Raw genomic sequence first — 13,569 nt, 5'->3', positions numbered from 1 at the left:
ATATTACAATACCAAGCGATTACATCTACTTTTATAATCTTTCCTAAGAGTGATCAATGGCAGAAACTTATCAGTTGTTACATTGGTTAAGATTATTTATCCTAAATAATCTTCTATTAAAAGTCATTTTTATCGCGTATTATCTGTAAATTGACTAGCCTGAATCCACTGACGTTACAGGCTTCTTGGACCACAGTTGTAGTTGTTTGTTGTTGTTACCTTCGTTTCCTCATTGGTCTCCCATGATAGAAGTAAGAATTAAGGTTTTTGTGGGTGTGGAGTTGTGATGGTGTGAGTGAGGAAGGTGGAGTGGTGTCTCTAGGTGAAGATGGTTGAGGTGAGGGTGAAAAAGTTTCGGTTTTAGTTTATGTTGCACTTAAGAGGGGTTTGTCCTCCTAAATGTTAATAACTGGAGGGGTGGTTGAGGAAGAAGTACTAGAATCCGATTGTCTCTTTCGAAGCTTGTCTTGTTTTTTGATCATCTTGAGTGTTTTCTTAATTTCTGTGTCAATTGGCAATGGTGTATATATACATAAAAATCTAGACATAAACAATTAGTAACACCGTATCCCAAACAATAACGTTAATTTGCCTAACAAATGATAGGGATAGAAAATGAACTCCATATACATTGTTACTTTTACGGATGAGCATAGGCGGGTACCCGCCTCATTTGGCAAGAACCAGAACCGGAACCGGAACCGCTCTAGGCGGTTCTTAAAATTTTGGAACTAGTCCCGGAACCGGCGGTTCCGGTTCCAAGAGCGGGTAATCCGGTTACCTTAACTTTGTTAACTTTCACCGATAAAACCGCAACTTAGTTCTATCCAAATCGAATCAATTCGGACCAAAGAGGGACATAATCGAACCAATATATTCTAAACCGGTCTTAATAACACACATACACACACACACACATATATATATATATATATATATATATATATATATATATATATATATATATATATATATATATAAACCGGTTTCGACGGGTACCCAATGGATAGCGGTTCCGAAAAAAATGAGAGTTGGAACCGGAACCGCTTAAGACGGTTCATAACTTTAGGAACCAGAACCGGAACCACTTAAGGCAGTTTCAGTTCTAGAACCGACAGTTCCGAAGCGGTTCTAGTTCCAAAAGCGGGTATCCGGTTCCGATGCTCATCCCTAGTTACTTTGCACTAGAAAATAATACAAGACAAACAAAATCGAACCATAGAGACACGAGTTTTTATACAAGGTATTTGAGTCACAAATAAAGGGAGTTTACCATTCGGTTTTAGCCTGCATCAAACCATCAAACGATACCATACTCAAATCTAATTGCAAGGTTATACTCGAGATTCAATAAATAAAGCGCTACGGATAGAATAATAAAATTTGTAGTCATTTACAATCAACAGCTATAGAAAAACGAGAAGAAGAAAATCATTAACAAAACCAAAGGAAAAAAAAAGGGGGGCAATTGCAGTGAAACCAAAGGAAAAAAAAAAGGGGGCAATTGCAGTGAAACCCTTGTTATTCATTGTTGCCTGCATCCCCATCAATTCCTCCTCCACTAATGGCCGGCTAGTTAATCCCTTGCCTCCGATCCATTGTTGTCCTCAATTACGCACAAAACAAAGGAGATGGGAAGCAGCAGCAGCGACGTTGAAGCAGGATTCGCCAAGCTCCAAGGCGAAGACTTTGAATACTACATGCAAACCTACTCCATTATCCTCGGACGCAACTCCAAGAAATCCACCGTCGACGTGGATCTCTCCTCCCTCGGCGGCGGAATGAACATATCCCGTCACCACGCCCGCATTTTCTACGATTTCCAACGCCGTCGTTTTGCCCTAGAAGTCCTCGGGAAAAACGGTTGCTTCGTTGAAGGCGTCCTCCACCTACCGGGTACTCCACCGGTAAAGCTCGATTCGCAGGATCTTCTTCAAATCGGCGACAAGGAGTTTTACTTCCTGCTGCCCGTCAGAAGCATCCTTGGTGGTCCAATTGGGCCGCCACGCCACCACCTCCCGAACCCTAGTCCCGTCAGCAGTTACCAGTCTCCTCATCATTTGGCTTTGCCTCCGTCTGGTAGGGTTTCGAGCGGGAAGAAGAGTGGTAGGGGTAGACATATGACTGATTTCGAAGATGCTTATGAGGATGATGATATGGATGATAGTGGCGTTGTTGGGGCTAAGAAGATGAGGAGAGGTGCTCCAGATGCACTTGATGCTTATGCATATGGTGCTCCCTCTGGTTCCGGTGGGAAATCACATTCTGGTTAGTAATTCAACCTTTCGTATTGTATATTAGATCACCAATTTTGATATCAGTTTGCCACATTGAACATGCTCAATGGAACTTGCAGAAAATGATGTTTTGGTAGTTGCTCATAATCATCAATCAGTACCCTGATGTGGGTGATAAGAAACAAACACTTTTTCAAATTTGTCAACAACTTTCTTTGTACCAGATCTCAAGTTGGATTTGTATTAAATTCAGCAGAAAGATCATAAAAGCAAGAACAAGATATCTCAATTCGTTATGGCAGTATCTTCTTCTTGATCACATTGCAGATTTACAGGCAGCTTTTTCTGTTCATGTGGAGCAGATTTGAAATCATTATATCAGAAAACCACATATGATATTTACAATAGTAATTAGTTGAAGCAATGCATCTTTGAGATGTATATGATGCGTCATAAAACTGTATACTTTCTGTATTAAATCGTTCTTTCTGTGTCAAGAAGAAACAACAACTCACATGAGGTAAGATAAAGATTTATAATTGTGTTTTTCTTTTTTTTTTTTCTGTTGTGATTACAGATAAAAAGTCAGAGGGAAGATCAAGAGTTGACCGAGAATCTGACAACCAACAACTGTTACAATTAGAGGAGAAAGATGTAGTATCATCTGTAGCTACTGTGTTATCTGATCTTTGTGGTCCTGGTGACTGGATGGCTATGGAAAAACTTCATGCTCAGGTAAAACATTTAAAAAAAATAAAATAAAACCTTTCTCTCTTAAGTCTTAATAAACATTTCTAACTTGTAACTATTACTTTTTACATCATGCAGTTGATGGAACAATATGGAAGTGTGTGGCACCATAGTCGTGTTAGAAGGTATCTAACTTCTGATGATAATGCGGGCCCCGAGGCCCAAGGAAAACCCTGGTTTGGACTGCTTATGTTGTTGAGGAAATACCCTGAACATTTTGTCATTAACACTCGTTCTAGAGGACGTGTTACACTTGAGTTTGTCTCACTTGTTTCACTCCTATCATGAGACATTTTCAACCTTTGTTTACCATCTTATGTAAATTAGTCTCTCAACTTTTTAGTTCCTTTTTATGTTTTTTTTTTGTGGTCTATTACTTTTGCTTGTATTTGACTATATGCATCTTTTGAGCATTTGGTTTGACTATGCACATCTTATCTTCAAATGCTATCATGGGTAAAAGTTGAAATATATTGCTTTTATTAGGAAAAAAAAAACAAAAAAACAATCAAAATCTTAAATATAGAAAGCATGTCATATGATCATATCATCTTACTTACTGTCCCATTAAACAATCAAAATCAAGTGTAAATGCACCATTGTCTCTTATGATTACATACTACAACAGTTCTATTTAAGGGTATACTCTTAAGATATGCATTATCACCAAAAATTACTAAAAATGGCTAAAGATTAAATAATTGATAAATAAAATAAAAATAAAAATCATCATCAACTTCAAGATGCTGATGTCTCTGCATCATCGGATGCTGAGAAGCTGTTTCCTCCTTGATCCTCCTCAGCTTTCTGATCATCATCGTTGTTCTGTGATGGATGCTCAAATTTCATTCGTGAACTCACCCTTCTTTGATGTTCTGAGTATATATATATATATATATATATATATATATATATATATATATATATATATATATATATATATATATATATATATATAATTGTTTAATCGATAAAATACAGAGTCAATCACTTGAAAATATACAAAATACGAGGGAGTTGTTGAATTACTTTTGCTGTTGATTGCAGACCGAGTCACAGTTAAGAACTCATCCCAACTCAGTTTACTGAGTTCGTCCTTCTCCTCTACTGTAAGCTCAAAATTCGGTTCTCTACCACACATGAAAGCAGCCCTATTATACAAACAAAATCAAACCCAAATGGAGTCAAAGTTTCAAACATATAAAAATGCAATGTGATTTGATTTGATTTGTTAACCTGTCATACAAACGAGCAGCTTCTTCTTGGGAGCCAACTGTGCCTAAATGGATCTGTTTTTTGTCCACTTTAATGGCAGCTTGCCATTTCATGTTTTTGTAATACACCCCTCTCATTATGCAAGGTTCTTGATTCTCAAAATGCTTTCTTCTGTGTCTTTTTCGCCTTTTGAACACTGAGTAACAATTTAAATTGGTCAAAACTAAAGTCAACCAACAACATAAGGTGTTGTTTCTTGTACTTTTTCATTCCATTTCCCCATGTGTGTTTACAAGTAGACAACAGGTAACATGAGAAAAATAACAGTAGTCAACATATACTCACAATTGACAATCCTTTTTCTTTAAAGTGAAAAAGTGGAAAATATGTTGCTCAATCAAAACCATTAACTTTTCAAAAATTAAGAATAGATGAACCTGGAAGCTGAAATGGCTGCTGCTTATTAGATGAGCTTGATTCATTAACATTTAAGGATTCATGTTCTTCGCACTTTGTTTTCTTCTGCTAAAACATCAATCAAGTTATCAAGTATAAGATAACAAAGATACAACTTTATGCCATTTATGAAAACAAAGTTATATCTTATCATGTACCTCTGTAGATCGGTCAACCAAAGGTGTTGGATGCATGCTGACCGGTCTGCCATGTTGGACCCAACCACCACCAGGAGAATGTCCGTTTTCAAATGATGATATCAAATCTAGAGAAGGACTTCTCCCTGACATTCACCATAGCAAATTATCAACAAATGAATGATTCACAATTCTTTATGCATTCAAGATTCACAAATGAATCAATTAAGTAAGTGGTTTGTATATAGCTGAATGGGTTAAGACGTATGTTTATGCAACAAAGTTTCACCTTTTTCTCAATTTATGCAACCGACACAAATTTTGCAGGGTATAGTTAAAATGTTTCAAATTGAATTCCTATAGTGAAATGTGGTTTTTGCATATTTCGTCTAAAAGGGTGAAACATTGTTGGCATACATAAGCATTTAACCCTGTCTAAAACAACAAGTAAGCCTCACGATATCTAAATTATAACAAAAAGTTGGTTAATTATAAGAAGTACCATAAAGCTTGATCAATCTTTGTCGACGAATGCTCACCATAGCTTCCTATCACAATCTTAAACAACTCAAAGAAAGAAGTCCAAGTTATAAACAAAGAAAAAATAAGTTAAATATGGCAAAAACAAGAGCCACACTAGCACATAAAGTTTGAGAAATCTTAACTACAAAAGCAGGACAACAAAGGGGTTTGAGGATCTTAACTATGAAAGCCCTGAAGCATTTGATCGAACACCCAAAGGTCGATTTCAAATGTAAAGGAAAGGACATGGGAGAAATATCAAGTCAACCCCACTTCATGGGTGATTTTGAATCATCAAAATAATTACAAGAACATGGGACAAAAGGTTGACAAAACCTCGTAATCTTGCTCATAATTCGAACCCCAGATGGGGAAAATGTTTGAATTACCAAAGTTGAACAGACCAATTTAAATCAAGAAAACCCAAAAACGTGGAACCCCACAAGAAATTATAACCTCAAATAGAACAAACATCCTGCCAAATAGAAAGAGAATCTCGATCGAGGGAAAGAAAATCAGGGAAAAAGCTTCATTTGTGTTCATAAAAATAAGTCAACCCACCAACCTACCACCTTTTATGGACGAAGGCCCAACAAAAACGAAGTCTTAACCCCTACTTACCAATCAATCAAGAAAAACCCACAAACCAAAACAGATTAATTAACTCAAACTTGAAGAAAAGAAACGATCACATCATCTACACAAATTAACGATGATGAACGATTTCGAAGAAAGCCCCTAATTTTGGGTTTGTAGGTAGAACAGAGTGGTGGGGGCGTAGCGAAGTACAGACATTGTAAACGAAGGTAGAGTCTTTGTGTTGTAGATACCTGCGACTGCGAAGGTGGTGAAAACAGCGCAAAAACCAAGAAAGGTCACGAAATCAACAGGGGTTTTGATCTGGATGGTAGTGAAGAGGATTACAAAGGCAAGGTGGTGAGGTTGGAGAGAGAAAGTTGAGATATAGATATATCTATATATGTATATTATTATATAGAGAGAGAAAGAGTGAAGAGAGAGAGAGAGAGTTGGAGAGATAGAAAGAGGGGAATTGTAGTTGCTCATGCATCTACCACCTTTTGTTTTTATTTCACCTCTCATTATGTTTTGGTGTGTAGAAAGGGAGAGAGAGGTCAAGGGTGGTGGTTTGATTGTAATGTTTTTGTAGAGAGAGAAAGGGTGTTGAATGAGGGTAATTGTGTAATTTACTTATACAAGTTTTGAGCTTTAAAGAAGGCTGTAAATTGTAACACCCTTTGTGTTTGTGGGTCTTAGGTTTTCTTTGGTCAAATTTACCATATTATCCTTATGCTACTGCTCAAATTTTGAATTTTCTTTGCCCGTTTCTACACAATTCCCCTTGGACTTAGAGTTATTTACAGAAAACCAACCAAAATGTGACTTTTTGTATCACATGTACATGTTTTGTAAACAAAATTTGTGTGGATGCCAATGGCATCATCTTTCTTCTTCATATATTTTTTGTTTTCATGTGACAATGTCAATGGTGTAGGGTTTGAATAGCAGTTTAGAATATTTAATTTATTTAAGCTTTACTTTTAAATAGCAATACGAACTAAATTTAAGTTAATCACAAGATTAAATTGATCATATTAGATTTTTCTATTGAAATCATATGCTACATTGTCGGAGCATTAATAATTAGGTCATGTTTAGCATATACATAGATAAGTTAGTTTATTTATCAATTATTACAATTTAGTGTTTGATAAGATATTATAAACTAGTTTTTTATTAGATGATAACTTATTAATATGCTAATTTTTCAATTAGCATGTTAAACATGATTTTAATGTCTAATTTTATTTGCAGTTGAGTAAAATTTATCCAAACTTATATATTTTATAAATTAGTGTTTGATTTTGGTTGCAAGTTAATCATCATTATTAGTAAAAAAGAAAATTAAGTTTGGAACAATGAGTAGTTTTTGTTTGTGTATATTATTATTATTATTATTATTATTATTATTATTATTATTTAAAGGGAAATTAAGTAATCTAATCACATTTTAATATGTATTTGAAGAAAATAACATTTTTTTTACCAAAAATAATCATTTGGTCCGGAATAGACATTTCAGACTAAGGAAAAACATTTTTTTTGACAAAAAAAGTATATTTCAGACTGAATTCCGGACCAACATTCAGATTCCGGACTAAAATTTCGGACTTTGGAAAAAAAAAACTTTGAAATTTCAAGAATAAGTTTAAAATTCTGATGAGTCAATAATTCAATCAAGGAATGATCCCGTAAAGTAAACGAACACGGAGGGTAAATAAATCTGTTAAGCTCTTGATTATGTGAAAATAACAAAGGTACAAGTTACAATGTGAATACTGAAAAGCGCTACATATAACCTTTACTACGGTATTATATATAGTACCCTCAACAGACAAAAAAAGTATAGAGAAACTTCGACATTCAAAGTGTTACAACAACGATGCTCTTTAAAATACATAGAAATATCGAAGGTGCATAACCTTCAATATAGACTACAACACATTACATCGATATATAAACCATAAGAGTTCGACAATGAATATATTCACAACAAAACTATCCTCTACATCCCCCTCTCTTTGTGAAGAGTATTCAAGTCTTCAAGCAATTGGTAGTGTCTTCACTTCATCTATCAGTGTATTCCTGATCTCTAAATACCAACATATCACCTTTCTTATCTCTTGCCTATCACCATCAGACTTATTTTTGCACTTTGCAATTCTAAGAAAAACATTCGTCAAATTTGCTATAGAATACATTTCTTTCAAATCACTATAAAAGAAGTGCTTCTTTTATTTTCCCTTCACCTTCTTCCCTTGAAAGATAACACCCAAAGGTTTAAAAACAATTTATCCATTGTAACGCCCCGAATCTCAGGTAATAATTTTATAGCTTTAATTTTCATAAATTGCAAGGTCTACTCAACGAGTTGCATGCCGTGACTCGTCGAGTAGAAGCGGGTTGGGCCACGTGTTTAAGTGACCTACTCGCCGAGTCCAAGATAAGACTCGACGAGTAGGAGTTGGAGGATGAAACCCTAATTTTCGGGGTTTTGCACCCTATTTAAAGGATCATTAGCCTCTCTTAGCCCCTTACAGCCTCTTGAGAGTTCAACAAACCCTAATCCGTGTGTGTGCTCCATTTTTATGTGTTTTAAGCTTTGGAAGGTGGATCTTAGTGAGAGGATCTTAAAGATTGTAACACCCGTGTTTCTAGACTAGGCATTAATGATAATGTAATAGTCTAGGTTAACCTTTGTAAACCGTTGTGAAATAATAAAAATGTATTATTTTGAGTGTTATGTGTTTTATGCTTAATTGTGTGACTTCAATAAATTAAAAACAAGAATAAGCGTAATAATAAAACATTAGATAAGTCCGATATCCAAAAATGAAATTTTAGTGGTCTTTACGAGGATTCCGAAAATATAAATAATGCCGAAATCCGAGTTATAACGAAGAAGTTATGACCTGTCGAAGTTTCGCGACAGAACCGGTACGACATTGTGTGACGTAAATTGTGAATTTACGTTAAAGCGATATTTAACCTTAATGATCTAAACGAAAGTCGTACAATATGTTAAGCCGAGAGCGTGCATAAAAAGAACGTCTAAATCTGACTTCGCATGAGGAAGTTATGATTTTTCTAAGTTTCGACTTAGCAGTATGCAACCCAAAGTTCGAATATGAGATCAAGTGACTTCTACCCGAAAGAATCTAAACAAGAATCGAAGATCTCATCGATAGTAGTCCAACGGTGAAAAAACAGACGAAAACGGATGTCCGATGAAGAAGTTATGAATTTCTAACGGAGTTTTCCAGTCCCAGCCTACTAAAAATAATATAATAAAAATAAAGTCAAAATTATCCGACGGGGTCTAAATGAAAGTTTTGGAGTGTAGTCTCACCTACGCGTGGATATAAAGAACGTCGAAAATGGAGTTCGTATACAAAAGATATGAATTTCTGAAGTTCGAAGCACGAACTTCAACCCTTGTGTCAAAGCTCACGACGAAAGCACAATGTTCACGACGTGAGCAGGTGATGGACATCTTCCAGGGCAAGTGGCCATGACGAACGCAGTGACATATCGAGCTTACGACATGAACATTAGTGGCTCACGACGTGAGCATAGTATTTCAGCCCCTTATAAATAGAAAGCGAGGCCAGTCGTTTAGGGTTGCCAATTTCTTTCCTCTCAGTCCATATTACCTTGATTTGCGTGCAAGTTATAACCCCGAAGCCCCGATATCATCCCAACACCTGAAGCAAGTCATGAAGCTCCGAGGATCCCGATAAGAAAAGAGTTTCGAGCCAAAGTTCTGCCCGCAAGAAGCCCGGTGTATGAAGATATCACAGTTTCACCGAAGAATACTACATTTAGAGCCGTAGTGCTGTCCGATAAACATCTTATCAAGTGAGTGCATATTCCATTTCATATACACCATTTTAATACAAGTATTGATAAATGTATTAGATATATGATATGAGTATGTGTGTAGTTGCTTTCTGATAATACACATATATGAATTATACTCTATGAGATACGTGATATGTGATTATATACTATTTTTATGTGGTATGAGTATTGAATGAATATGTTATATAGGTTTTAAGTTGTATATAAACAAGTATATTTTATCTACAAATATATTGAGTAGAACATGGGTAGATAGTGATGTGTGATGAACTAAAAATGATGAGAGGCCTCGATATGATTGTGATCTAGTCGTCCAACGGAATATGGATGACGACTACAAACTTTTCTAGACAGTTCAGTGGAACGCTGGCAGACTCATAACCTGTAGGTGTAGTGAACTTGGGTGTTCATTTTTTGTATTCTATCCCCCTCATGGTTGCCTTTAGGATATCTATTGTTGAGGAAACCCCTTTGCAGTAGTGTTAGTCCCGATAAAAATCCTAGATTAGGTCCCTTGCAATAGTTGTTGTCATAGGGACGTAAAGTGAGGATAACAGGAATGGGTAATCGGGTTATTGTTGGTTGGTGAAATTAAATATAATTATTTATTGTGGGTTGAAAACCCTATATGCTCACCAGGCTCCCAAGCCTGACCCACTCAGTTTCTTAGTATTAAAGGTAGTGGCGCGAGAGCATAAGTTTGAGAACTTGTGAAGATATTTTTGTTTATAGACCAATAGTTGTATGTAACTGTGTAAGGTCTATGTTATATTGTTTATGCTTTTGTGCCTGTATCGGAAAATGACATCCCGAGTTTTGATAAGTAATGAAAATATATTTGTTTAAGAAATGCTTTGATAAACCTTATTTTATCATTTATTGTTTTGGGGACAAATTCCGCAACTCCTTTAAATCAATGGATTTACTCTGAAATTAATTTAAAAGCATAAATGAAACCGGTCTTTTCTGGCCGTGATTTTGAGGATGTCACAGTTGTTATCAGAGCATTAGTTTCTAGCGAACTAGGAATTTGTAGGATTTCTAGACTTAAACTTAAAATGTTAAGTGAAATTGTGAGATGTGTGTCTATTATATTTCAGACACGAGCACTAGTTTATTTTAGGAAAGTTTCCTAAAATGCTATTATGTGTTAAATGTTATATGTTTACCATATATGATATTATTTGTTCAGGTCTACGGTTTGTTGACAACTGGATCTGAAAGCTTATGTGTTTAGGATTCTAAGCGTATGACTATGGTATTAGAACTATCATGTAAATGTTTCGGAGTGATAAGGATGATTTAGTTATCTATCATGATTAAGGGTCTAAATTCACCTTATTCGGTGTTTAGATCAAAAATGGTAAGAACTAGAAGTGGAGTTGAAAACGTGAACGAAAACAGGAATCAACCACATGTGATTGAACAAGTAGTTGCTGTAGCAGCAACACCTAAGCCAATGACAATGGCTGGGGTACAATTGATGATTCAAACGATGTTGGATCGTCAGATAGAAGAAACTAGACGTCTGCTTCGGCAGAATTGTGAAGAACTTTCAATACCGATAAAAGAGCCCAAAGCGAATAGAGGGAAGTCGGAAGAAGGTAACTTCAGTGGGGTTATTGGTCAAGCCAACCCACCAGTTAATAGACGAAAAAATGATGATGGAGGAAATGATGGACATGGATGCAAGTACAAAGACTTTTTGACTTGCAAACCATCAACCTTCACTGGGAAGGAAGATTCGACCGGAGTCATGGATTGGATCTCATAAATGGAGCTAGCCTTCATGACGTGTGGTTGCATAGGCAAGTTGCAGACCACTTTCGCAGTACGTCGGTTCAAGGGTGGATCTGTTCGTTGGTGGAACACTATGGGGAAGACCCTAAGCCCTAATGAGCTACTGCAACTAACCTGGGCAGAGTTCTTGGTGCAGTTCAAGCGCAGGTTCTACTCGGCCCAGAATCTACTAGAGTTGGAGAACAAGTTTCTGATGTTGAAAAAAGGCAACATGTCAGTCGACGATTACACTAATGCCTTGACCGACAAAATGGAGTTTGATTTGCGCATCATTTCAGATGAGTTGACGAAAGTTGATCGATATGCAAAAGGACTCCCATGAGAGTACGCGGTGCCAGTACGTTAGACACATACTCTAGAGGAAACTATCTGGGCTGCCAAGTCTAATGAGAACATGATCACAGGGAGAACCGCCAACAAAGTTGAAGTTGGTGAAAAGAAAAAGTTTGAGGGAAATTCAGGTTCTAGCAAGAAAAGCAAATTTTCGAAGTCTGATTTGAAAAAGTTTGGAGGAGGAAAATGGGGCGAATCAAAATGGTGTGAAAAGTGCAAAAAAAAGCACTCTAGGAAATATAGTGAGGAAGTGACTTGCTACAAGTGTGGAAAGACAGGGCATTACGCCAACGAGCGTCCGTCCAACAAGAGAGTTTGTTTTGGATGTAACGAAGAGGGGCACATTTTCAAAGACTGTCCGAAGAAGAAGAAGGCAGCTAGACCCAATATTCGAAAGCAAGAGCCTTCCAGATGACACTGCAAGCTGCTAAAGAAGAAGTTGATGTCGCTTCAGGTACCTTTCTCGTAAACGAATTGTCTGCCCAAATATTATTTGATTCTGGAGCCAACTACTCCTTATTTCACATGAATTTGGTAGAAAAGTAGCTTTGCATGTCGATACACTAGATAATGCTTTATTAGTCGAGGTTGCTAGGGGAAAGTTTGTACTTGTTACCATCTCATGAAAAATATATTCATCAATATGAATGGGAATAAGTTCCACGAGGAGTTATTACCTATCAAGTTGAATGGTTTCGACATCGTACGTGCTAGGAATAGATTGGATTAGCGCCAATGACGTCGAGATATTGTGTAGGAAGAAGATAGTCAAAGTAAACCCGCCAGGGAATGAGTCATTTATGGTGTACGGGGACAAACGCAGAGTAAATTCTATAATCATTTTGCTAATGAAAGTTAGAAAGTGTTTGGGCCAAGGATGTATATCATATTTGGCATTTGTGATAGATGCAAAGAAGGAGAAAAAGGAGGTGCAGAGTATTCCAGTAATGTGTGATTATCCGGAAGTATTTCCCAAAGATCTTCCTGGATTACTGCTTGATAGACAAGTGGAGTTTAGAATAGACTTGTTACTAAGAAGCACACCGATAGCAAAAGCACCTTATAGACTAGATCTGGCGGAGATGAAGGAGTTGATGATGCAACTTCAGGAGTTATTGGACAAAGGTTTCATTACACCTAGTTCATCACCCTGGGGAGCTCCAGTGTTATTCATAAAGAAAAAGGATGGGAGTATGAGAATGTGCATTGATTACAAAGAGCTGAATAAGGCAACAATAAAGAATAGATATCAATTGCCAAGGATTGATGATCTGTTCGATCAACTTCAAGGATCAAGTTATTTTTCAAAGATCGATCTAAGGTCACGATATCATCAGCTGAAGGTGAGAGAGCGGGATATCGAAAAGACTACATTCAGAATACGATATGGACACTACAAGTTTTTGGTTTTGTCGTTTGGACTAACCAATGCTCCAACAACATTTATGGATTTAATGAACAGGGTTTGTAAACCGTTCCTTGATAAATCTGTGATAGTGTTCATAGATGACATTCTGATTTACTCGAAAAACCAAGAGGAGCATGGCAGACACTTGCGAGAAGTGTTGGAAGTCTTGAAGAAGGAGAAGTTGTATGCAAAGTTATCCAAATGTGATTTTTGGATTCAAGAAGTCCAATTCTTGGGTCACGTGGTCAATCAAGAAGGGATAATGGTTGAT

At 36.5% G+C, this 13,569-nt stretch overlaps 2 protein-coding genes across 3 annotated transcripts; one reads left to right on the top strand and one right to left on the bottom strand.

The window, feature by feature from the left end:
* The first annotated feature begins 1,411 nt into the window (after positions 1 to 1,411).
* On the top strand, positions 1,412 to 3,435 carry FHA2 (SMAD/FHA domain-containing protein). The gene is made up of 3 exons (XM_078996965.1): positions 1,412 to 2,268; positions 2,815 to 2,972; positions 3,066 to 3,435. The coding sequence occupies exons 1-3, from the start codon at positions 1,632 to 1,634 to the stop codon at positions 3,273 to 3,275; spliced, it is 1,005 nt and encodes a 334-aa protein (XP_078853091.1). The 5' UTR covers positions 1,412 to 1,631; the 3' UTR covers positions 3,276 to 3,435.
* A 68-nt stretch (positions 3,436 to 3,503) lies between these two features.
* On the bottom strand, positions 3,504 to 6,388 carry LOC145048469 (ethylene-responsive transcription factor-like protein At4g13040). Of its 2 annotated transcripts, none has more exons than XM_078996967.1 (7): positions 6,148 to 6,388; positions 5,298 to 5,353; positions 4,817 to 4,941; positions 4,640 to 4,727; positions 4,224 to 4,398; positions 4,017 to 4,138; positions 3,504 to 3,812 (listed from the first exon to the last, which is right to left on the bottom strand). In XM_078996967.1, exons 2-7 carry the CDS (start codon positions 5,335 to 5,337, stop codon positions 3,802 to 3,804), a joined length of 561 nt encoding a protein of 186 aa, XP_078853093.1. In that variant the 5' UTR covers positions 5,338 to 5,353; positions 6,148 to 6,388; the 3' UTR covers positions 3,504 to 3,801. The 2 variants fall into 2 exon arrangements, with proteins under 2 accessions (XP_078853093.1, XP_078853092.1); XM_078996966.1 differs by having other exon boundaries at positions 3,504 to 3,862; positions 6,148 to 6,387.
* Positions 6,389 to 13,569: the final 7,181 nt, after the last annotated feature.

The sequence above is a fragment of the Lactuca saligna genome, chromosome 5, assembly GCF_052625555.1.
Source record: "Lactuca saligna cultivar CGN05327 chromosome 5, ASM5262555v1, whole genome shotgun sequence".
NCBI classification, from domain to species: domain Eukaryota; kingdom Viridiplantae; phylum Streptophyta; class Magnoliopsida; order Asterales; family Asteraceae; genus Lactuca; species Lactuca saligna.
The sequence above is the reverse complement of the archived record's forward strand: the minus strand, read 5'-3'. Positions and strand labels throughout refer to the sequence as shown.

Bases quoted from the DNA above. Each gene is read 5' to 3' on its own strand.
- LOC145048469 (XM_078996966.1), bottom strand. From the start codon at position 5,337: ATGGTGAGCATTCGTCGACAAAGATTGATCAAGCTTTATG. The intron at 4,942-5,297 runs GTACTTCTTATA...GGTGAATGTCAG, and splicing joins AAGATTGATCAAGCTTTATG to GGAGAAGTCCTTCTCTAGAT. The intron at 4,399-4,639 runs GTTCATCTATTC...ATTGTTACTCAG, and splicing joins GCAGCCATTTCAGCTTCCAG to TGTTCAAAAGGCGAAAAAGA.
- FHA2 (XM_078996965.1), top strand. From the start codon at position 1,632: ATGGGAAGCAGCAGCAGCGACGTTGAAGCAGGATTCGCCAAGCTCCAA. The intron at 2,269-2,814 runs GTTAGTAATTCA...TTGTGATTACAG, and splicing joins CGGTGGGAAATCACATTCTG to ATAAAAAGTCAGAGGGAAGA. The intron at 2,973-3,065 runs GTAAAACATTTA...TACATCATGCAG, and splicing joins TGGAAAAACTTCATGCTCAG to TTGATGGAACAATATGGAAG.